The sequence below is a fragment of the Monodon monoceros genome, unplaced genomic scaffold (assembly GCF_005190385.1).
Source record: "Monodon monoceros isolate NGI ecotype Baffin Bay Population unplaced genomic scaffold, NGI_Narwhal_1 Super_Scaffold_5, whole genome shotgun sequence".
NCBI lineage: Eukaryota > Metazoa > Chordata > Mammalia > Artiodactyla > Monodontidae > Monodon > Monodon monoceros.
The window spans coordinates 44507360-44533296 of NW_021703782.1; the positions used below are offsets into that span (position 1 = coordinate 44507360).

Genomic DNA, 25937 nt, shown 5'->3' on the forward strand with positions numbered 1-25937 from the left:
TTCATTGAGTTCCCCTTCTCTCTGTAGAGGCGTTGTTGGGAGAGGGGGAACCTGCTCACTTGAACCTTGTTGAGAGCAAATAAGTGCAAGAATTGCCCTTTTTATCAATAAAAAGCTGGCTTGAAAAGTTAATAGTTGGCCAAGAGAGATTTGGTCTGCAAAGGCCTTGGGCAGTGCATCCACACAGCCTGGGGTAGAGGGTAGTATGTGGAGCCTCTAACCACTGCTTGTATGTTCTTATTTGTTTATTCTTTTATTTTTGAACTGCTTCCTTAAAGTGCTTGTTCTTTGTGGGGGATGCTGTTCTCTTTCAGGCATACCTAGATGAACTGGTAGAGCTTCACAGAAGGTTGATGACGCTGAGGGAAAGACACATTCTTCAGCAGGTGAGAAATGCTTTTTAACACAACCCTTTCCAGAAACATCAAGGCCTAGTTTGTCCTGGGCTAGTGTAATAGCACCTGGAGGCCACGCCAGGTGGCCTTCTGGAAACCCCACACTCTCAGAACTGGCCCAGTGCCACCTGCAAAGTAGGTGGTGGGGGGGTTCATTTCCGAGGCTGCCCAGAAGTCTGCTTTGGGGCTTCCGCGGTACGATGAAAACTGGGCACATGGGGAGGTGATGATGCTGGAATATACTGATCCCTCAGCCGTCTGATGCTGTCATGTGGGCTGAGGGAGGGGAAGGTAGGAATGCAGAAACCTTTGGGGCCAGGCTTCTGGTTTCGTGGGAAAACAGTGATAAGAATTGCAGTCAAGTGCTGTAAACATTTGTGATTCAATTTAGTAACCTTTGCCAATGCTATTCTAAGGAAAATAAATATTTTCCTCATTTGTCTTATCTTGTATAACATACATTCTATTATTATGAACTCAACTGTAGAAGACTTTTAGAGTGGGGAAACTTCTATTAGTACAATTCGATGTTTTGAGAAGATAAGAAGGATGGTTTTTAGTTCTCATAGTTACAGCACATGCGTCCATTGCATTAACAGTGGCTATTGATAAAATAATTTTTCTTTAACACCCAAAGAGAAGATTAGGTTCTAAATTCCAGGGTGGGTTTGTAGATTTTTTTGCTGCTTGAATTTTTTTTTTTTTTTACTACTTTCAAATGACTTGAAATTAGTACTTAATCTACCCCAGCTGTGTATGGGTTACTTTTTTTTTAATGTTTAATGGCTGATGGTCACATTTATATTTTGTGAACATTTTTGCTTAAATCTATAAATACATGCTCTCAAACTTTCCAAGTTCCCTGATTGGTCTGATAAGCTTTTTAACCCTTCTAGAGTTTCAGATTTGAACAAAACACTATAGACCCTATATAATTCTTAATTGGGGATAAGTTGCATTTCTTGCATTTCTATCTCAGTGCGTAATGGGTCGGGGAGCAGGGTTTGAGTGGCTTACCCTAAGACATATCCTAGTATTTCCATAGCATTTTTCTTCAGCTTTCTTCTGTGTAACTGAAAATTGTTCAGCCTGCCACTTACCAATTATTTGGGGCTAATTGCCTGAATGGTGATGGTAAATCTATTAGCTGACTTTCCCATCCTTTCCCGAACACCAGCTCTGAACCACTGTGGAGCAGTTGTCTAATAAAGCTATTACAGCACAAGTTGGGCCCAAATAGTGCGTCTCGTAGGAGAGCGAGACAGATGTTTGGTCAGGGTTGGGACCCCTTCACCAGGAAAGCCAACCAGTGAGTTGAGGATACTAGGCTTTTGAGCAGGGTCTTACCTTGGGGTGTCATTGGCATTCCTAATTTCACACTGTCCTTTATTTTGACCTTTGAAAGACTTGTGAGGGAAGGTGGCTTACTGGAGAATTCCATCCAAGTGGATTATTTTAGTGTTCTAGAGGGAGAGAGTGATATCTATGAATTTTTAACCTGGCATAAAGGCACTCCAGGGCCCACAGCGTTTCACCCTAATTGCATTCCCAGGCCAGTTGAAAGCTCTCAGTCTTCGGCCTTTTGCCTTGTAATGCAGCTGAGGCTTGTGATTATGATACCATGATGCATGTCCTGTCACGGTTTACTGCTTAATTAATTCCTATTGTAAAACATAGAACTATTGAGGACTAATGTTATTCTCCACCTTGAGCACTGCTCATCTTGTGGACTGCATTCCACAGAGTCTGTGTATTAGCCGCACAGACCCCAGCACCTGAGACAGGATTTCTGGTGAGCTCAGGATCCCATCCCAGGTCTTTTCCTATTAAATACATCCTGTCAAAAAATCTGGCCTGACACTTTTCTTTGGCTCACAAAAGGTGGTTAATATCTTTGTTTTATTCTGGGGACATGCAGTGCTGGCACCCAGCATCTAGATTAAGGAACAGAAAGCGCTGGATCAAGAGAGGCTGTGTTCTTAAGGCCCTTTTCCATAAGGTAAAAGTATAGTACAGTAGACACAGTCAAAACCAGAGATGTTTGTACCTCGGACTGACTAATAATTTGATTCTTCTTTAAACCACATGTTCCACATTCATTTGGAATGGGAGATCGAACACTTCTAAACACTTCTAAACTTGGAGTTCCAGCTCTGAGTCTGGATTTGCATCCTCCTTAGGAGAAAAACAAAAGACCTCTGAGGAAAACCAGGGCTTCCTTAGAGGATGGTTCGGCAATTTAGGTAACAGCTATTATACATTTAGAATTTTCTTCAGGGAGTTGGGGAATAAATGGTATATCAGAGTGTTCTAACAACATGGAAAACTCTCCCTGAGAAGTGTTTTCTCCAGGATGCCTCTTAACCCAGGGTAGGGCACACGTTGTCACACGGTAGACAGGGCTTCCCCATCCATAGCTGGGGCCATTCTCCAGGAAGTCCTAACTTACCCCACACCTGACTCCCCACCAGACAGAAGCAGTTAAAGCAAAGCTTGTCCATTACTTCCCACTCAGCAAAGAGGCTGCTTCGGGTGGAAAGAATACTGTTTTGTTTTGTTTTTTTAACATAAAAAATATAAAAAAGCATAATCAGACTACAATGCATCTGCCTTTTAATAACTTTTATGACTTTTATAACCAGGATTGGGGGAAGGAGCTACAGACTTAACAAGTGGAGCTTACCCTGTTTAAAAAAAAAAAAAAAGGCCTGCGTGGTACCCCCTCCAAAGCCGACGTGGCAGGAAATAATCCATCACAGATGTTTTCACAACAACCATCATCTGAAGAATGAGTTAAGCAGTATACATACGCCTCCTTTTCCACTACCTATAATATACCATGTGCCCTTGCCTGCTTTCCTTATCTGCACTCAGTCTGTCCTTTATTATTGCTATTATTTTGGAGTTGGATTCATCATTGCAGTACGATGCAGGGTAATGACACCAAGGTAGAGCCACGGTGCATCAGCAGAGCGGGGATTCCTATAGACAGGCAGCGTGGCGTCCTTCAGGGACCAGCAGGGTGGTGCTTTTAGGCTTTGTGGCTGTGTCATTGCAGTGAAGCACGTTAACGCGGTGTTTCTGATGTTCTGACTCTTTCAGGATTCATGGAAAGGCACCCACATTTATTTTTCTTTATGAAGTCTTTACTTAATTGAGGGTGTAGGTTCATGCTCTAATAATTCAAATCATTAATGCTGTTCCCATTGGAAATAGTCCTGAACGCCCCATCTGTTGCCACCGCTACTACTTTAAGGCTGTCTCTGCCTCCGCCTTGATGCATTCTTATAAGCTCCCATAAAAATGCAGGGCTCATTTAGTGAGATTGATAAGATCCCCTTCATTTCTTTGCGTGTTGGTTGTGGAGGAGACGCGAGGGCTGTGATTGAATCCCCAGAACCTACAAGGTAGTACAGTGCACGTGAGATGACGGGGCCGAATATCCTAGTGGGCAAATGTGTTTATTTGCTTTAAAACCAAGTGGCCTTTTCTAGAAGGTATTTTTTATTACTCTGTCTTCTGCCTATTGCTAAGTAATTAGTGAGCAACTATATTGAGTCACAGAAATTTATTTTTTTAAAGGGGTGAGTTACCTGTCATTTTCAAGGGAAAATGGAGGGCTGTACTTCTTTATCCCCACATTGTGGTTTTAGTTTGTCATTTCAACCGCTTTACTTCGACTACTGTTCTCCCTGCTTTCTTCCCTCCCTCCTTTTATTATAATTTTTTTTTAATTTCAAGGAGGTCTTTTCTGAGCTTTAGCTTCTGGCATTTTCCCTGCTTCATTTGTTTTAGTGCTAATGAAATGGCTAACAGTCAATGAGGGGCAGAGGAAAAAGCACTGGGTCTGAAAATTCATGTGCTATATAGTTACCTCCCAGATAATTAAGGATAAGTTTATGTTTACATGGTAATCATAATCATGTTGTCCTCATCTGTGTAGCAATTTGCAGTTTATAAAGAAGCTTCATGTTCCGTATATTATTTGATCCTCTGAACAACATTGTATGATAGGTAGAACAGGTGGCATTGTCCCCATTTTACAGATGAGGAGACTGAGGCCCAGGGGTTATTGTGTTCTGTCCAATACCATTCAAATAGTGAGCAGAGTCAGAATTTGATATGCCAAGTTCAGGATTCTCTGTTCTGAGTGCTTGGTCATTTACCTACTGACCAGCTAGTTGAGGAGAGGATTCACACTCTGGAATAATTGTCATTTGCTTCCATTGTATAAATTGAAAGGCTATTTGTTTTCATCCCGAAAGAGCTCTCTGAAGAGGCTATTTGTTTCTATACTGAAGTTTACACATTTTCACTCCGTCTATAGTGTTTCTCCACAATGTAGCAAAAAAGATAATTTACTCTGGAAAGTACTTTTAATTCAGTTGATGTTAAATATGTATTATAGTAAGTATTTGATTGCCTTGAAAGTCTTCTGTTTGTGGACAGAGCTGTGTATGCGTGTTTCTCTATGTATATAGATGTGTGTGGCTGACTTATCTAAAGCTCTGTTTTAACTATTTACTAATAAAGCAAATGAGGGTTCATTTTAGATCTTTTAGTGTTAATAATAAGATCTAGCTTGATAAATTCTTATGTGAATGTCACACTTTAACCATTACTGGGAACACCCCTTCTGATATTCTCTTGATGCGTGTGATAGAACGCGGAGTCCAGTGGCTGAAGCAAGTAAGGCTCCCTCTCCGCCCTGCATCCCCCGCTTCCCCGCCACCCCATATAATAATAAGCCTGGAAGTAAGTGATTCATGGTCAGTGTGGTGGAAAAGATGCTACTGAGGACATAGACTCCTCGCCTTCCTGCTCTGCCATCTTTCACATCTTGCATTCATCCACTTGAGGGGACGACAACTGCTGCACTTCCAGGATGGCATCTTCATTCCAGACAGGAAGGAGGAGCAGAGGGCAAAAGCCTCATGCCCATTGTCCATACCCTTTCGAAAATTTTCCTAAAAGGCCAGTGACTTCTGACAAATAAACTGTAAATAGCAGTGTCTGCCCAGTGCTGCAAGTGGGTCTCGGAGGCAAGTATATAGCTGGGCATATTGCCACTCCCAGAAAATCAAGCTTCTGCTAGTAAAGAAGAAGGGATAAATGGATATTACGTAGGCAGTTCGCTGTGTCTGTCATGATTTTGCAATGGGAGTAACTGATTTTGTTATTAAACCCATAGTTATATCTGTAAAAAAATAGTTCCAGAGGTTGAATAAGGCAATAACAGCTCAGTCTGGAGTTGCGCAATTAATTGGATTGAGGTTCACTGTGTCTTATGTTTCTGCGGCAAATATGTCAGGAATAGGGAGCACATTTTCTATTGAGAGCCACTGACCCATAGGGAATAGTTCACAAATTTACTGTTTTTTTTAAAGAAAACTAACTGTAAGAAGAAAAGGTCAAAAGTTTCCATTCTGCTTTTTCAACCAGAAATTAGATAATCTAAAACTTCATTGAATAAATAATAGGCTGAATAGTTAAAATTATTCCTTTTAAGATGATTGTACTAAAGAGAACAGAAACATGTGATAGAAAAGGAGTAACAGACAGCTAAAAATAAGCGAAATGGTTTGCCAGTGGGTTTCTCTGTGCAAATACTTTTTCTTTCATCTTGATGCGGATTTTCCTCTCTCCCCGACAAAGCTTACTAAAATCAACCCCCCTCCATCCCAATTTACTCACAACAAACATACCTAGAACCCATACTATCCAGGCATAGCATCTATTTCTGTCAAAATTATTAGTAAAATAGGAATAGAAAGACACGTAACATGATAAAAGATTCTTTCAAACCCATAACCGACATCACTGTTAATGTTGAAACCTTAGAGGCATCCTCCCGAAAGCCAGGCAAGACCAATAGTGCCTCTGTCAACCACTTTTGTTTATCATATTTCTGGAAGTTGGAGCCAATTCAAGAAATGAGGTATAACTATTCCCAAACGGGGAGACAAAGGCACCCTTTCTTTCTACAGATGATACTTATCACCCCAGATACTCAAGTGCATCAACTGAACGTGACTAATGGAATGAATATAGGTTTTTATTTATTTTTTGTCAAAGCATAACAAGATGTACAACTAGATGAATTTTAACAAAGTGAATGCATCTTTTGTAACGAGCACCCAAGTCAAGCAACAAAACAGTTCCAGCACCCCAGAAGGCTTCCTTGAGCCCCTTTCTAGTCACTACCCATGATCTTCAGGAGGTGGAAATGTAGACGGTTTTATTCTTTTTCTTTGTGGGTTCTTGAGTTTTCTAAACTTTCAACAGTAATGTAATCAGAAAGAAAAATGATCATTATATATATATGTGTCTGCGTGTATGTACTTTTTCTATAAGGAGTTCTGTTATTTCTAGGCTGGAATTTCCTTTCATCTATTAAGTACAGCCACTGTCCGTTGAGTCAGTAACTAATTTTTAAAAGGGGTCTTGAAATTCTATCTCCCACTAGCTACCCATTCTCACTCCCACCCCTATAGTAAAAAGGTCTGTTGATGACTTGGAAGTAGGAATCAGTTTAAAGACTATGAATGAGAACAGGTAGTCTGCTCTCATTGAGAAATTCAAAGGGTTAATATTCCTTTGACCTACCAAATTGGCTAAGAAGTAGTTTGGTGCCATTACCAGTATAGGACCTTCCTGCTATAAATGAGACTATTAATCACTTGGTTCCATATTTGACTCCCTCCATCTCTCTCTCTTTTTGCCTTTTGATGTCTATTGCTTATTGCCTAAACTTTATCTTATTTACTCCTCTAGATTGTGAACCTTATAGAAGAAACTGGACACTTTCATATCACAAACACAACATTTGATTTTGACCTTTGCTCGCTGGACAAAACCACAGTCCGTAAACTACAGAGCTACCTGGAAACATCTGGAACATCCTGAGGCTACAACAACTGGATGCATCAAAAACTCTGGTTTTTTTTTTGGTTTTTTTTTGGTTGTGATTTTTTTTCTTGTTTGTTTATATGGAAACACTCAGAATGATGCAACCAAAAGGGAAAAAATAAAAAGCAAACAACCTTCAGCTTTATTTTTCTTTAAAGCCAGTCATCATCTCTTGATAAAGGAGAGGTTAAGCAAACCAGCCTCAGCGGACCACTCTTCTCTCCAAGAAAATCCCCGGGAAGAGTTAGCCTGGATAGCCTTGAAAACAAACAGATCAAATACAACACGAGAAAACTTAAAGAATGTGTATGGTATCATGTATCTCTCTCTGTGGTGGTTCATTCCACAGGACGAATGCATATTCAACACACTGCCTTATTACATAACTGATCTATTTATTATCGCATACAGATATTCTAGAGTCGTTGAGGGAATGACACCACAAGACATTCTAAGTACTCGGTCCCGTGGATGCTCTTTCAATGCAGCGCCCTTGCCATCCCAAGCCCAGTGACCTTACTCGTATACCGTGCCACTCTCCACCAACTTTTTCCAAGTCCCTTAACTCGTTGCAGTCTGTATTTTCCACCTTGTTTTTCCAGTCCCAGGACACAAATGATCAACTGGGGGGACCAAATAGCCACCCTGATTTTCTTCTTTGTGGTCTTTTTCCTGAAAGTTGGGGCCCAGTCCTTGGCTGTACCCATATAATGATCTTGGACCATGGTTAGAAAACGCACCAAATAGGATCATACGAATTGCTGTCTAGCCTTAGTCAATAAACCTGTAGGACTTTTAAACAAACGTGTACCTGTAAACGTCCTGCATCCAGCATTGTTGAGATGTCATCAACATCCTTGTGTCTGTTTTACTGTTACGGTATTAGGTAAATATGGAAGTGAATGCATTCCACAGGATCATAATTTTTAAAAGAGGAATTCTGGTTCTGTTTTCTAAAGAAATGTTGTAGAAATTCTTAATTTGGTTCTATTTATTAGTAAGAGTTTCAGCTTTCTTCGGCTGCCAGTGTGTTACCCATCTTTACCATAAAACCTGGAAGAAGAGATTTTTGTTTGTTCACATATGATCCTCTTAGACTCTTTTATATTTGAAAAATTAAAATCTTTCTTTGGGGGAAAATTCTTGGTTATTCTGCCATAACAGATTATGTATTAACTTGTAGATTCAGCGGTTCGATACCTGTTTAGTCACTTGCTTATGTTTCCAGAAGGATTTCTTGTATTGGTGAATATAAAGATGGTTGGGGAGGGGGGGATATTTTTGTTCTTGATGTACCCTGTTTTGAAACTAGAAATCTGTCCTGTGGCATGCAAAAGAAAGCAAATTATTTTTAAAAGAAAAAAAAAAAACCAAACCAAAGTACTTTTGGTGTCATTATTCCATTCTCTCCATAAGTGGAGAATGCAAAATGAGAACAGTTCATCTTCCAAGTTTTTGCTAGGAATTCAACCGAAAAGAAAAGAAACGAAGAAATACTTCTGGATCCAAAGGTTCGTTCACTGGATCAGCCTTAAGAAAGTCTCTATGTGTGCTCATGGACCAGTATCTCCCTTGTTTATTCCCATGCCAGATGCTGTCTTTTCATACAGAGATTAACTAGTGTCTGTACAGAAAATGGTCTTTCCAGACCCATTCTTTTGGGCAGGAATGTAAATGCAGATTGATAATGGAGTTATTTCTGCATTTCAACAAGGGGATTTTTTTTTTTTACATTGTTTCTTTCTATCCAGAGACACTATCTTTTCCTTTAAAAAAATTATAATACAGCCATGCTCCTTGTAAATTACTTTTCAGAAGCATCCCATTGAGGACAAGTGTACTTTTTCAATAATGTTATGACTCTTGATGATTGGCATGACCGACCTTGAAGCATTTGTTTTGTAGTCCACTTCTCAATGTTTAATTACAGAGAAACTTTCTGAGTCATTTTGGACATTAGGTGACTGATGAATTGAGTGGTTTTAGTTGTGTTTTGTTTCTTTTTTTAACTTTACAGGTGAAAGGGGTGGGCAATGCTTATATGGAATTTTTTGCAACATTTAAAAATCTTTAAAAATTTCTAAATGCTAATCCACATATTCTAATTAAGCCAGAAATGTATGTGGTTTAACTAAAATATCTATATAGCTTAACTAGAAATGTATATATGTAGTTTGGGCCATTTTTATTTTTGTATCTAAATTGTGTGGCCAAAACCATGATTTGGCAATGTAAAGATTTTTTTGTTCCCTAGGTTACTAACCAAGAAACTGGTTAACATAAGTAACCAGACAAAAAGGATAGCAAGAAGGGAAGCTATTACAGTGATAAACTTTAAACCTAAAATTTAGGTAATAAAGTAAATGTCTTCAGAATATCACCTGTAAATTAATAAAATTCAGGAAACTTGCCCTTCTGTTATTCATAGAGACAGCAAAATGAATTTTCCATGAAATTCCAATAGAATAAGAGTCATGCTGTTGAGTTTTTAGAAGTTGAACTCTTGCTCTCGTCTAATTTTTAAATGCAGAAATAATAAATCCCCTTTCCATTAAATTCAAATAGTTATACTTAAAGTAACCCACTCAGTTCTGCCACGTTTATATACACTCACCTTTAAAACCTGTTAAAAGATTTTTGGCATGCGTGGATTCTAACGGTGGCTTTGGTTTTTTTAAGCACAAAGGGAAAATGGCAGGGTTTAATTTTTTGGTCTAAATAAAATTAATTGGGTGAGTGTGACTATGGTTTAAGCCAGCCAGAGTATGATAAACTTTCTTTAAATTTTCCCCCAGTAATTTGAGGGGAAGGAAACATGTACAGAACTTTTTCCCCCCTTATCAATTACCTTTTGCCCCTGGTTTCGCAGCAGGATATGTATGAGAGGGGGTGCTTCTATCTTAGCATATAGCAGACGTGTTAGCAACAAAAATGCTTGCAGCTATTTTGTTTCTTCACCATAATCCACCTCTCTCTCTCTATGCAGACAAATAGAGATGTCTATATATGCTTGCATATTGTGTCAAAGTTGGGGAGAACATAAAAACTTAAGATTAGGAAACAAAAACTGTAGAGGAAAAAAGTCCTAGGAGAGTGTCCTAAACATTTTAAAATTGCGAAGCAAATCTCTCTAATCTGAATAATTACCCACATTTTGTGGAAAGAGCCAATAAAGTTGGTTCTCTTGCACTAAAAACTTTCTTCCACCAAAAATGTTTCTCCTGATAACTTTTACAGACCTAGCTACTCTTTAAAATAGACAGTTTAGGCGTGCATAACATCCCACGTACTGTTTCAAGCCCCGCACATGTTAACAAGTTGACATATTGTTTAAGAGAGACTTTATTCGTAAATGTTTTAACTCTCCCCAGGTGACAGAGTTGGATGTTCAGTGTTGGAAGTGGTCAGTGCTGGTGTTGGGTGGTGTGTGTTCATTTTTCTCACTGTGGAGGTGACCAGCTCTGGACTAGTTTGCTGCATGCTCGTTACTTTCCACCCTTAGCATTTTTGTGTACTAATGCTTTGTACTCCATATGTACACACATCTTATCGTCTTGCTTTGGACTGTTGCTCTAAAGCTATGAGTATAATGACTACTACAGCTGACATGAATGCTGAGGAGTCGATTCCCATGATTTAGTCTAGTCGGGCTGGAAGTCTACATCTTTTGACCTCTTTTGTTTTATATGATGCCTTTTTATCACGTAGGCACCGCCGTCCCCAAATATCCCTTGTAAAGATGCATTGAAGAAGTCAAAGGAAGACAAAGCCACGTCTGTCTGTAAACTGTAAATATGTATTTTGGCGCTTGTACTCCAGTATTCTGAAAATAGAGTTATGATGGAAATGCTGACAGATCCTTAACGGTGGCCAGAGCTACCATGCAGTGCAAAAATAAATTAAGTAAATTGTATTCTTGAGATTAACAGCGCAAGGCCAGTACGTTTTATAAATCTGTCAGTATCTTTTTTTTTAATGGAGTGTGTATGTGTAGTTATGTTGAAAGATACACTGTGTATGTGTGTGTAGATGCTATTATGTGAACTACAAGGCATTCGTCAGATGTATTTCCCATCTCTAAAACCCATGTTGAAATGTAAGTACAGATGGACAGAAATAGGTGTTTCACTTAAATTCATATCGAATCTGTTGTGGCTCCGTTTTCTTAACAATTCAGTAAGACTGTACGTTGTAAAGAGTCATTCGACCAAAGTTTGGTTTCCCTTTGCATACAGGAAAGATGAGCCCCCAGCCTTTCTCAAGAAGTGATGCTGGTCTTAAGGAAGAAAGAATGGCGAGATCAGAACCAGCTGAGAGCACAGTTCGTGCCCCATTCATCTGTGAGTCCCTAGGGTCTAGCACCACTTTCTGTGTCCTAAAACCAGTACATTCTTTAAGCTCTGCAGAGACTGGACAAGAAATGGTAGGGTACATTCTTGGAATAAACCAGGTTACTTGTGCATGGTGTTTTTTTTTCTTTTTCCCCCTATTTCTCCCAGAGGTTTTGTTCATAATCTAAACAAAGGCCTTGCATTTACTCTAGTGACAAGAAATGCTACCTTGATTGGACAGGAAGGAGAAAAACTACATCAACAAAGAGAATAGAATACTTTCAGTTTGGCAAGGAACCAAGGAATTGGATGTAACGCTCTATGTAATGCTCTTTAAGAGTAAAGAGACATTAGATTTGAGAAACTCACCTTATCTTCAGGCAACAAGCCATGAGGGGATGATAGTGGACTGCCTGGTATCTTATCAACTAGCAACTGATTTTAGGTGTGGAAACATCAGTCCCAGATGGGCTTGGCTGACAGTTAAGCTTTTGAATGACCAGGCTTGAATTGGACTAATCTCTTCCCTTGTTTCAGCATAGATATTCATTTGTTTATTTTAAAATAATGGCCTGGAATTTTCTGCAGCATGGAGAAAGTCAGGGTGGGCATCCTGGGCCTGCTGAAGACAACTCAGGTTGTCATCTCCAAGTGCTCTCACACGGGAAGAGCACTGAGCCCCAGTTCCCCCCAGTACATTTGTTTCACCGTCTCTCAGAATTATGGTCCCACTTGGATACGCAAGGGGTCCTGGAGAGAGACGGCAGCTCAACTGAGGCCTGACGCCAAGACCTCTCTGCTTGGGAATTTGGGGATATAGTGTCCAAAACTAATGAGCTGACTAGTGGAGTAGCTACGGGTATTTTATGGGTCTCCTTGCCTGGAATACCACCCAAATAGAGAAGCCTGAGCACACTTCAAGGCTTCTGCTTTCTCTGCCTGCTAATAGTATCCACACCTTCCTGTTTATGTGGCCCCTTCCCTTTAGGGCCATTTCCAGTCCTTTCCAGAGGTTGTTAACTTGCCCTGGGCTGTCAGCTTGGCCTCTTGGTCTTAATTTCCCCTTAATTAGAGAAGGGTGACCAATGTGGTTCCCACGCGGTAGGGAGAGACGTACGTGGCACAAATGGAAAAACGCTCCAGTAATTATAACTGGGCCCTATAGCTGTCAAATAACAGCAAAAATAATCTACCACCTGAATGGGAAGGCTCCTTGAGTCCACGTTGATGATAACGCAGGGCGCTGGGCCGTCAGCACGGAATAGGTGGCCACAGGGACTGGGGAGATGGTGGTGAGTAAAGGCAAAGCAATTTGCTCCTTTTCCCTTGTAATCATGTCTTCCAGCACATGCGGGCCTCCACTGCAGGGCTCCGAAGTTTCAAAAGGGTAGAAAAGGATAAATCCAGGCCATTAAAAGAAAATAATCAAAGCTATTGAAAAGATAAAACAAATGAGTCGCACTAAAAGGGCCGTCTGTGCAAGTAATAAGGTTGAAATACTGATACTGATTTCCTAGCCGAACAGCATTCCTCACACATGTGGTTTGTGTATCCGCGTCTGGGTGGGTGGTCTGGTGAGAAGTGCTAAATGCAGCAAGATGGCTTAGTTTTTGAGCAGTGGAGGGAAGCTTTGGGACAGGCTCAGCCCGTGGCATCTATAGCCCCTGCAACATAAAGAGGCTTTCCTTTTGCTTTGTTCCAGGAGGGAAAGTTTTAACTTGGCTTATTCATTTCAATATGAGTCTCTGTTCTGCACAGAATCAAAGGGTAGGAGGTTTTTGTGTGTGTGTGTGTGTGCATGTCTTTTTTTTTTTTTTAAGCACCTCCTTGTTCCTCGTCCCACCCCTAGGAGGTGGGAAGTATGGCATAGAATGTGATAACTCTCCGTTTGTTCTAATTTATTCCCTGGGTGCTAGGCAACTATACACATGTCTTTGGAAAGAAAGTGATGCTATTTTAAATAGCACCTCAGTCTAGATAGGACAGGAAAGAGTATTAAAGGCACATATTATGAATCCAGTCCACAAACAAAAGCCAAAGGCAGATGGACTCCCCCAGAGGCACATATATATTAATGACAAATGAAGTACACTCAGTTCAAAGGGGAGACTTGTTAAGGGAAACTTCTCAGAAAACAAGGTGCCCATCGGATTCATGGCTTTTGACAGACATGGATCATTGCCAACTCATATCTGAAGACAGATTGCTTCATGAATATTCCTCAGAATTGGTGACTGTTGTGGTCTTTATTTTGAATATCCATCACTTGGGGGGATAGATCATTGTTTTCCACATTATAATATTTATTTGTTTACAGGTTTATTGCCTTTCTCCCCCACTAGAATGTAAGCCTGATGAGCACAAGGGCTTTGTCTTGTTATACTACTGACTCCAGGACCTAGAACAATTCCAGGACAAACTAGGCACCCATATTTGTTGAGTGAAAATGTGGGAGTATTCTGTAAAACATTGACCTCTTTTAACATTTTATGAAAAAAGGTTTTGTGTTTAAGTAAGTTTAGAAAAACTGCCCAGGATTTGACCCTCTTGGAAATTCATGACACGCTACTCTGTTAAATTTCTGGGAAGCCATATATTCTGCCAACAACCACCAAACTTGTTTACTTGAACACAGTATTTCTCAAATTGTATGTAACAGAACAGTAGTCTACAACACAAGACAATAATAGATGTTTTGCTTTGAAGTTCCTTCATCAACATAATTTTTATACGATATTTCATTCTTCAAGGTTTACAACATAAGTTGGCATGCTACAGGTTCACAGAAGGACAGCACAGCTGTTAATATCCCCAGAAACGGTTTTCTGGGTTAGGTGACCATGGTTCAAACTGGAACATTTTTGAGAAGGAAATTGGACACTATTAGTAATTATCCCAGGACAACGTGAGTAACTGGGGCTGTCTTTGACAAACCAGGGTATGTGGTAGGTCATCCTATTTCCAAGGAGCGCACTTTGGGACATGGCAGAACTGAAGATTTACCCTCAGATTTCTGTTTTTGTCACTTAGGCATGTACATGATAAAGGGTGGTTGGGCTCTTTATGGTAACAGAAGAGCATCCCCACGGCGGTAGGGGCAGGCCCTTAGGATCCAGGGTGTAAAAGGCATTTCCAATGTTGCTGAAGAGCCATGGTGGTTGAAGCCATCCCTCACTCCCCCACCGCTTCCCCTGTGTTAGCCTATCATTTGAATAGATGAATAGGCCAGTAGACGATCAGTCCTTTCTGCAATATATGCAACATACAACATATTGGGTCCCTGGCCCTGTTCTCAGAGCCTATTGCATGCTGAGGTTGTGGTGTTTTTCCAAACAGGATATCTGACGCCTTTGCTCAAGATACTACCTCTTCATTGCCACCTGCTGAGTCACTCTGCCTGCTGCTGCTGCTTCCTGGGAGTCGACAACCTCTCCCCACTCATTGCTGGAGCTGCTCAGTTGGCAGGTTCTCTCACTGTTGGACCATGTTATGGAATTTTGGTGCTCTCTACTCTGCCTCTAGGTCCTGCTACCTGGTATCCTTTGATGTTTTAGTGGTTCCAAGTTGCACGGGTATAATTGCTAGTATAGATAGAACAAATACTCCAAAAGTGTTGAATGAATGAATGGCTGTAAATAAACCTCTTGGCTTGCGAGGGGGTTGCTACATAGTCATTCTCTGATGCCTCTTTCTCCAAACTTCTCTTATTCTGCTTCTGTTTTAAAGGTAGTGTATTATGATGACAAAAATCACAGACATTGGAGTCAGAAAGGCTTGGTTTTGAATCCCAGAACTGCCACTCCTAGCCCTAAAGCCCTAACCTTTCTTGCCCCTTGGTTTTCTCATCTGTGAGATGGGAATAACAAATTCATCCTCAAGTATCTTTATCCTAGTTGTCCACGTGTTGTGATGTGCCCACTACTCAAACAGCCATGGCCATTGACCATCCTCACATACAGGTTCTTGCAGGATAATTATCAGCTACATAACTGCTGCCTTTGTAGCTGTTTTCAGCCTATGGAAAGGAAAAGGAGGCAGAGGTAATACGTCACAATTTTCAAGTTTCTTTCTGGCCTCAGAGCTAGGTCGCATAAAACTGGATTGAACACATTTCCCCTTGATGAGCTTGGTTGCTATAGAGATAATGTTGTGAAGCTGAGGTCAGAGGTTCAACCCCTTTAGGAGCCCACTTGCTTTGTCCCCTTGTATGGCTACAAACTTCCCAGTCTTATACAGCCATGCCACGAATGAGTCTCGGGTCTTAGAAGGACAGGGAGACAGCGTGCCCTTTCAAACATGACTTTATAACATCTTCTGAAGGGGGGCTATTGTACAGTTTTATCATCATTGCCATCTTTAGGCAACTGTGGCTTACCATTTTGGTGAAGGGTGTTTGGGTGGGAGACCATCCTCTCAATAATATTGGCCATTTCACCTGGAGTAAGCCCAGGTTGTGACCTTGGTTAGAGAGACATTCTTCTCAGTTACCATATACACCTTAGAATGATATCAGTCCTTTTGTTTTTAAAAGCAGACATGTATACCAGGTAGAAATGGCCACTGTTATCATATAGTCCTGTGATTTGATTTATAGTGAGCATCTCCGTAACTCTTATTTCAGCATTGTACTCTTAAAAGCCATACCACAGTTTTGATGGGATGTGGTCAGCCACATCACTTTGTAGAGGACCCCAACATAGCCCTTTGCTATGTTGAAATGCAAAGAAACGCCACCTTAGTCACTATTTTTCCCTGTATTCTTTTTTCCCTTAAACATTATGTGATGTGTTAATGTTCCATTGCTGCTATAACATATTACCACAGATTTAGTGGCTTAAAACAACACAAACTTATTATCTTACAGTTCTGAAGGTCAGAAGTCTGAAATGTGTTTTCACTAGGCTAAAATCAGAGTGTCCGCAGGGCTGCATTCCTTCCAGAGGCTCCAGGGGAGAATCAATGTCCTTGCCTTTTCCAGCTTCTAGAGGCTGCCTGCATTCCTTGCCTCCGGGTCCCTTTTTCCATCTTCAGCGTCAACAGTATAGCTTTTAAAAATATTTCCCTGACTTCCACCTTCTGCCTCCGTCTTCCATCTTTTATGAACTCTTGTAATTACCTTTGGACCACCCAGAGAATCCAGCATAAATTCTCCGTCGCAAGTTTCTTTACTAATCATAATCGTACCTGCCTCCTTTACCATTTAAAGTAATATATTCACAGGTTTTAGGAATTAGGATCTTTGGGGGGCTATTACTGCGCCCACCACAGTGGGGAGATGCCAGTGTTGAAATCCCCATCCTTCTGGAAGTTTAAGCAGATAAACTTCTACTTAGATATCTAAGTAGAATTTGTCCACCCCACATTAAAAATTAAAGAAATTTTGCTGCTAGTTCCAGCTGTTCATGATATCATACTTTGTGATGATGACTGTAGTAGTGAATTTTTTTTCAGAAATGGGAGAAAAATCTACAGTGAACCATATTGAAAGGTTATTTAAGGTTTTAGCTGTGGTGATGGAAATTCAGTCATTCAGCAGGTATTTATTGAGTACCTACCGTGTGCCAAGCACTCTTCTGAGGAGCTTGTGAAAATGTAGCTGCGGTGGCCACAGAGTTTCCTTTCCACTTTGCTGGGATAGAGACTCTTTACTCCTGAGCGAACCATCAGGTGGTTAGGACTTGTTGGAAGCAATATGGAAATCCCTAACTGGAACAACAGACTGAACAGCCTTTCTGGGCTCCCAGCCTTCTTCTTCCCATTGCTGATGGCAAACTCCTTAATCTGCTCTGAGTTTTCACAAGCCCTGAATAAGTAGTTCAACTTAAAGCAATGCACAGAGAGCAGTCTGGGGCACTGACAGGACAAAGGAACCAGCCTCGCAGCGTCTGCCACCAGGTCGGTGTGTAGTTGCTCCTTGTTGCTCTGGTTTGTCGAATAAAGATGAAAATCCGATGACGTCAGCATCATCCTACACCATCTACCTCTGTGGTTCCCACAGGCTGAGCTGTGGTCTGGTTTTACCAGCATCACCCAGGGAGCTTTTACAAGCTATTCCCTTTCCAGAGGCTCTCATTCAATGTTTTTGCACAAAGCCTTGGGTATCGGTAATTTCAAGTGGTCCCTAGATTATTCTAATGTGAAGCCAGGGTAGGAGTGTAAAAATTGAAGTCCTGGTTCCCACTTCTAGAGATTTTGATTCAGGCAGCCTAGAACAGGGGCCACAAATCCCGATCGTTAAAGTTCCTAACGTGCAGCCAGTTTTGGGGACCTAGCAACAATCTTCTGGTACCTTCAGCTATCAGGATTCTGTTTCCCAGGGGTCCCTGATGCTAGTCAGGGACTTATTAGGGATACAGATTTCTGGAGTCCATCTCTATCCTCACCTTCCTGATCCAGACTCTGGGGGTTAGAGTTAGGTTTAACAAGTTCTCTAGGCGATTCTTACCAGAGAATTGTAGGAAACACTGTAGAGCTAATTAGGATCCTGAGACAAAGAACTTAAAGTTGTGCCTTTACTTCCAGTGACTTATAATTTAGCCCACAAATCCACTCTCAGTCCCTGCATTTGGCTGATTTGCCCGTGTGGCCAATATTCCTGGGCTGGGGTTGGTGGCGTACCAAGGATGGGGCATTGCACAAGTAGCACGGCCTACTGTGCTCAAGTGATTCTCAGAGTTTCTGTGTGTTGATGTTTGCCTGGAAAGTGATGTGTAGTTCCCTGTTAGGTCATCTGATAGGTTCACAGTAAGAAAGAGGGAGGGATGTTCTAAAGCAGTGGTCCCCAACGTTTTTGGCACCAGGGACCGGTTTCGTGGAAGGCAATTCTTCCACAGATCGGGGGTGGGGTGATGGCTTCGGGATAATTCAAGCACGTTATATTTATTGTGCACTTTATTTCTATTATTATTACATCAGCTCCACCTCAGATCATCAGGCATTAGATCCCAGAGGTTGGGGACCCCTGTTCTAAAGCACAGTGCGTAGGAAAGAGGCAAATCAGATGCAAATCCATCTGGATAAGAATAAACCAGAAGTACTTAAGAATGCACCAACTGAATTTTCTCTGATGGAGACAACATGTTGGCACTGAAACCTTGAGTCTGTCCTGATTCCACTAACCCGCACCAAGTATAAATTTTTAGTTTCTTTGACATGATCCAATTTGTTACCAATTCTAGCATAAGAAGATTACTGTTTATTCTTACTGTTTTAGTTTTGCCTTTCAGTAAGTGAGCTATTTCCTCATGTCTTTACTCAGTAACCAAGGTCGAAAAATTGTTTCCCTGAGATTATGTATGTAGCCTTCCCCTTTGTAGCTTTGTTAGCCTCAAGATGATCTCCAGTTTGGATGTTCAGGCCCAAGAATTTTTGTACAGAGTCATCCAAGTCTTCCTCACAGGTGGCTTTCCAGCACATGTACACAGTCGAGTCCCCAACCCACCGATGGTGTCCTCACACCTCACCAACTTATACAAACTCAAAGCCATTTGCCCTGCAGTCTCCACAGACTTGACTGTAGCACTGATTTATGACCTAAAGGAACAGAGATTTCAGCTTAGGTTTTGGATGTTTTCTGTGGACCAGTGACGATGGTGATTCCCAGTAAGTTGACTGAGCAGGAATAGTATTTATTTTTTCAAGTCATCCTACTTTCATAGGATTCAAAGCCTTTTCTGCAAGGGTCGTTATTGGTCATGATTGATCTTGCATTGAAATCCTTCAGGACAATAAGCTTATTTGTATGGAAGCAAATTTTTGACAAACTAAGTCATCAATTTTTCTCTTTCTTCAAAATGGAAAGCTAAGATGCCACTGATTTTAAGGTATTTAAAAGGTTCATCAAATATCTTTACCTGATGGCTACACCTCATAGGAAATATATTTGCTCTAAGAAAGTGTAATTGCTACCTTCTTCCCTGAACATCCCCTTATGAGGAAGGTGTTGGTTTCATTCCTTGAGTGGTTCCTGTGTTGATTCCTAACTCTGGGTCAGCCTGTCCATTGCAGTTGGTAGCAAATGAGAAGGAAGGCGGATTTCTTGAAGGGCATTAAAATTAGATATTGATTTTTTATCCCCTCCCCTTTCTCTTTGTTGATTTGGTTATTGGTGAATAGAACTGATACATAGGATGGAAACTTGAATAATTGTGGTAAGTCTTGCAAAAGCCATTCTCGTCTCTTAATGGAGTTCTCTCAACAGGCACCAAAGCTCAAGGGGTAGGCAAATTAATAATTCTTGGAAAAGCTTGCTTGTCTCAGGGCAAACTTAGAGTGACATGTCATCCTCCACTGTGACAAATATACCATCAGCTTTGGAGGCTTTTCTTTTTTATCCTCCTATGTGGCTTTGATTTTGTGTGCTCCTGACTTTCCTGAATGCAGGTCTTCTTATGAGCTGCGTGTTATTTCAACAGTGTGATAGAAATTATAATTAAACCAATAAATAGCTGTTCCTCTTCCTAGCAGGTCCACCCGACGGTTATCCTTTCATCAACTGCCGACTGAAGTGATATTCCAGGCTGGGAGCTAGCTCTGAGGGTACGAAGTTGAAGAAGCAGCTCAGTCGCAGGTCTCAGAGCTAGAGGGGGTGCTAGGCAAGAAAATCAAAGTTTGCAGGCAGGGCAATGTATGGCATGAGGGAGTCACTGCAGGGCCAGGTATAGGGGTTTGTGTGGAGTTCCACAGAGCACCCAGGAGGCATGTAACAGCCTGTACAGGAAGGCATTCTAGGAAGAGGGAACAGTATGGACAAAGGGGAAAGTACTGGGGGCAACTACATCTAGTTTGATTTGACTCAAAGATAGGCTACAGGTAGGGGGAAAGCAGGAGATAAAACTGGAAAAGTAGGTAGAGGCCAGATGATGGCAGTCCTTGTTGCCAGACTAACAAACTTGGGCTTCATTCACTGGAGACATGGGCAGCTGTGGTGGGTGGGAGAAGCAGGGACAGCTTTGCTTTGTTAGGTGGGGTCCCATACTCCTCCCCTCCATAGGGTGTATGCTGTAAGTGTCCTGCGACCCCAAACTTCTGTGCTCTCGTGGCACTTTCAGCATGAACCTCTGCTACACGCATCTCACAACATTTTCATTACCCTTGTATTAGTTATCTGTTGCTGTGTAACAAATTCCCCCAACATTTAGCAGCTTAGAACACCACATATTTTTTTTATCTCACAGTTTCTGTGGAATCTAGGCCTAACCTAGCTGGGTCCTCTGGCTCAGGGCCTCTCACAGAGTTGCAGACAAGCTGCTGGCTAGGCCACAGTCATCTCAAGGCTCAAGTTTGGTATGATGTGCTTCCAAGTTCATTTAGTGGTTGTTGGCAGGACTCAACTCCTCACAGGCTGTTGGACTGAGGGCCTCAGTTCCTTGCTGGCTGTTGGCTGGAGGACACCCTCACTTTCTTGCCGTGTGAGCTGCTCCAGCTGACAGCTTGCTTTATTAAAGCCAGCAAGCAGAGAGTCTGCTGGCAAGATGGAAGTCATAGTTTTTATAACCTAATCATGGAAGTGATCCATCACCTTTTTCTATATTCTATTCATTAGAAGCAAGTCACTAGGTCCAGCTGACACTTAAGGAGAGGTTACTTCTGTTGCCATGTCAGTAAAAGGAATCTGGACCTGCCAGCTGGGTAATCCCTCATTTGGGGGGATGAGCCTCCCTCTGAGCTGGAGCTTGGTAGTGGATAAGGAGCAATGTTGTTTCTTGACCTGAAAGTGCTGTGGACTTGGAGGCACTTCCTGATATCCCAGACCCTTGGAGAGACTCAAGGAAGCAGGGAGGGAATTTTTGCTCCTTAGCTAGGCTCCATCCTCCTCCCCTGAAGGGAAATGTGGCAGAGCTCTGAAGCCTGCATGAAGAGAGCAGAGGAAGGAAAAAAAAAATATATATATATATATATATATATATATTAGAAAGTATCAGCTTGGATTTCCATAGACAGCCTGTTTATGCTTCACCAACTCAACTTTCTGGTTTGTAAATCACAGCCATTTGTCTTTCCTTCTGGGATGTTTTTAGTGGTTGGAAAGCAGTCCACCTCCCAGCTTGGCTTTTGGAGCTCCCATCCCATCCCTGTGTATCCCTGTGCAGGACTAATATGACAGATTCTGCTCCGGGTTTCTCTCTTGTCATTGAGGAGATTCCATTCTACTAGTTATATATATTTTGTTTTTCAAACTTTCCATTGGGATTATGACTTTCCTCAAATGTGATTAACTCCTCGGCCCCTAATCAAATTTCTCAGATGGTTACCACCCTTTTCATAGAGGGGGATGGAATTGGCTGGCCCGGACAAGATGACCAGTATCCAATCTGTTCCTAGGAAAAACTGAAATTTCTTTTCCAGTGACATTCATTTGTTTACTAAACTTCTATTGAATGCCTGCGATGGGTCAATCTCAGTGAGATAATCAGGGAGAAGAAAGCATGGTATCAGCCCTATAGGAGCTTATAGACTCTAGCATATTGTGAAGTTGCCTCATTTTATATAAGCTTTCCCTCTCTACAGAAGTGTCATCTGGTAAATAGCTTCAAAATATTTACAAGGAACAACAACAACAAATTGTTCCTCAAATTGTTGAAAAATTTGTGTGATCTCCACTTTAGTGCTCTATGGTATATATTTAAGGAAGGATTTAATTCGGTTCATGTCAAGAGTGAGGAGAGGAGAACCCATGAGTTAAGCGAGTTTGGAGGAAATGTGAGGCTGCGTGGCAGGTGCTAGACCTGGCTTCCCACTGATTTATTGGTCGTCATCTTCCATATCTGCTTCCTCTTTTGGTTAAAATCACCCCCAGTTGAATGAGCCTGGCAAAAATATTTCTCACAAAGGCATTTTGTGCTTGGGGAGGGAGATTGATAAGCCCTTAGTACTCTTGGTGCAGCTCTGTCATATATCAGCTTTATGACCTTAGACAGGTTAACCCGTCACCCTACACCTCTTTCTCAACTGTAAAATGGAGGTAAGAAGAATACCTTCCTTCATTTATTTATTCAGGAATGTTTCATTAAGAACGCTGTTCTAGACTGTGGGGTTCAGAAGGGAACAAAACAAAGTCCTCCCCTCCTGCAGCTTCATTCTAGTTGGACGAGACAGTAAACAAATGTGTAACAGGTTGGGGTAGGGTTGGAATGGAGAAGAGGTCAGCAGAGTGTAGAAGATAGGGTGGAGGTGAGGCTCTATCTATACCGGGAGGACAAGGGAAGCTCCCACAGAGAAGGTGACGTTTGTGTAGGGACAAGGGAGAGTAAAAAGGACAAGTGATGTGACTCCCAGGAAAGGGAGGGAGCATCCCACATGGGAGGAGCAGCAGAAGGAGCAGCACAGCTGGAGGGGAGAAGCTGAAAGGCAGCTACGTAGGAAACACGACTGGTCTACTGGTTGGAGAGATCACAGGGGTCTCCCCATGGCTTGTAGCAAGGACTTGGCTTGTCTTCCGAGTGAGACAGGAGGCCTTTGGAGGGTTCTGTGCAGAGGAGCAGCATCATCTGACTGCTATTTTAAGGAAGACTCGGAAGTTTGGGGGTGGATTAAAAGAGATAATGCAAGAAAATCAACACAAAGCCTAGAACATAGCGAAAACAGAATAAATGCTAGTTTCGGGGAAGAGGGGTCCTGATCCCAAAGATTAAGCCATTGGAAGCATATTTGCAGAGTTCTGTGTCTTCTTGATGTATAGCCATGGATCCTAAAAACTAAGTTCACTCCGTATCAGTAGGGTTTACCCTCTTATGGGGGTAGGAGGGAACATAAATGGTAAAGGAGGCTTGGCTGTTCAGAGTTTAGTGGCTCATAATGATAGCTATGTTTAAGGATGCCTTTGGAGCACGCTCAGAGAAGGGGGAGGTTGACCTGTGTGCATTTTTGCTAGTGGCTTTGTATGGACTGGATTTATTAACTGCCACCCCATCTGCTAAGCCCCACAGATGCTCGGCAAAGCTAAGGCTGGTTCCGATGGCATAGAAGCGGGAGAAAGCCAAGCTGAGCCTGATGCAGGGAGAGGCAGAAAGGGCAGTGCTGAAGGTTGGGAGCTGCTCTGCCTAATCTCATGTCAGTAACTGAGCCAGAATGTAAAAATGAGTTTGTACTGAGAAGTGGCAAATTAGAGCTTGCTCACGAGGCTTGCTGAGAATAAGTGCTTCTTAATGGTTTAGGCTGTAACTGGAAATGCAAAATGAATACACAGAAAGAACGGAGCCCAGAGAAGGGCAAGCTGCCTGCTCACCTCTGGTCCAAGTGGCATCCCCGGGGAGCTGGGGAAGAGAGGGTTCCGGTTTGCCAGGTGAGTGAATTTTATAAGCAGGGGCTGAAGCTGAGTCTTGAAAGCTCAGTCCTGCTGTAAGTGAATATCTTGAGGTGCTCGTTAAAGTGGATCTTGAAAACTGTGGTGTCGATGGAGGAGTTTCTCTGAAATCTAGAAAGGCAGGCAACGGGACTCTTTTTCTCTGTGCGTAAAGTAAAAAGGATCCATGAGGCATCAGAGAGCCGAATTCTTTCCAGGCCATTTTGCCTTTTGCAACGGCATTGACATCAGAGGTGTTTGGGTAGACTTGAGTGTTCCAGCACAAATGCGGTGCCTTAAGGTCAAATAAAGCAAGTCCGGGCACTGCCTGTTGCCCTCTGTTCACTTCTGCCTTCCTGTCCTCATTTCTGTATTCCTCTGGTTTCTCTCACGTCTCTCCTTGCTGCTCCCTTTTCCCTCTCACTCACTGTTCTCTTTCATGTGCTTTCTTCCCCTGCCATTCTTTTATGCTAGATTTCTCTTCTTTAATCACCTCTCTTAAGCGTTGGAAGCAGTGAGGGATGCGTGTATTCCCAGCCATCGTTCTGCACGTTGGTCGTTGCCATAGTGTTACTTCAGCCCAAGGGCAGAGAAGTGCAGGAGGTGTTTGTGTTTCTGTCCTGGGGAAGTAGGGCAGCCTCCTGAAGGGGTCTGAGTGTGGAGCAAGAGGTTGATAGTAATATAGGAAGCAGAAATTTGCCTTCAAAGCTTTGGGAAGGTCCAGAGCAGGCTATTTATAATCCATCAGGGGATTAAAAAGAAAATGGGCAGGTTCTGGGATATTGCTATAGATCACCTAGACCAGATGAAAAGATAGAGCAGCTCAGGAAATGTGTTTACAGATAAGAGGCCAATTTAAAAAGCCGGGCCACGATCATGGGGACTTTGACTGATTGCACCTACTAAATAATGTATAAATGAATGTTATTCAACAACTACTGATATTGACTGGAAAAATAACAGTGGACAAGTGGAGGCAAAAGCAGAAGGCTTAGCAATAAATCTTGGCAGTCCAGCCTCTGCTAGGGCACTGGCGGCCCTGACCTTTCTCTCTTGTCCTCCAACTAGACTACTTTCAGCCAGCTTTGTGGGGAATTGATTCTTCATTCATTGGGTCATTCTTCATAGCCACACATTTGAGTACTTCCTGTGTCCAGCTGGATACATTTAGAAGAAAAGGTGCAGCCTCAACTCTGAAGGACCTCGTGGGAGGGAGACAGGAAACAAACCCAGCTATGATCATGAAATCTGTAGAGATGCAGAAAATATGTAGTGAAAATCCAGGAGGCCCAGCTCAGTCTGGGAAGTATCTCAGAACTAGGACCTGGTGTTTTGACTCTGGGTTGAAAGAGTCTTGAGATATTCCTGCATGGTGGAGAACACATTTTCCACCTTTTGTAATCAAGATTAAATATAAGTATCAAGAGATGGCATATATTCGAAGTTCACTGAGAAACTAGAAGGGAGCCTGAAGTGAATCCAGCCCTCACCACTTCTTCCCCTGACCCACAACATAAACATTTTTTTAAAAACTCCCTGAGATAAAAAGATTCAAGCAGGTCAGACAATTGACAGTTTGTTTCTTCTTTGTTAGATGGAGAGGGTGAGAATGTAGCAAAATTTGGGAGTGGATTTTTCTGCAGCTGCAAAAGGCATCGTTGATGACGAAGAATTTTGGATTAAAGTTGGATTGGACAATTCATGTTGCTTCGATGTCAGTACTTTTAAGGCCATTAAATACAAAGAGAGTAGGAAGATGGCAATGAGAACTCTATCCCACAAACACGCCCTCCCGTTTGGGGTCAATAAACTCTAAGCTACCAACCTTCAATGTTGTGGGAAATTCTTAGAAACCTCTCAGAATAATTTCACCAAGAACAGTTGGTATATTTTAGTTTCATTAAAAATGTCAGGCTTCCCTTGGGCAAAGAAGGTCCTGCTAATCTTCAGATTTCCACTTAGAGAGCTGGAGATGGCTAATTGCTAAACGGTGTCGAGGAGGAAATGTAGGGGCTGCGT

At 41.9% G+C, this 25937-nt stretch overlaps 1 protein-coding gene across 2 annotated transcripts in view; it reads left to right on the plus strand.

The window, feature by feature from the left end:
- MLLT3 (MLLT3 super elongation complex subunit) overlaps positions 1 to 8661 on the plus strand; it is a 258133-nt gene extending 249472 nt beyond the window's left edge. The window contains exons 10-11 of one of the 2 annotated variants that reach the window (XM_029201787.1): positions 315 to 386; positions 7170 to 7440. In XM_029201787.1, coding sequence (XP_029057620.1) covers positions 315 to 386; positions 7170 to 7301 — 204 coding nt within the window. In that variant the 3' untranslated portion in view covers positions 7302 to 7440. Of the gene's footprint in view, positions 1 to 314; positions 387 to 7169 lie in introns of both variants that reach the window. The other variant, XM_029201788.1, reaches the window with a different exon arrangement.
- Positions 8662 to 25937: the final 17276 nt, after the last annotated feature.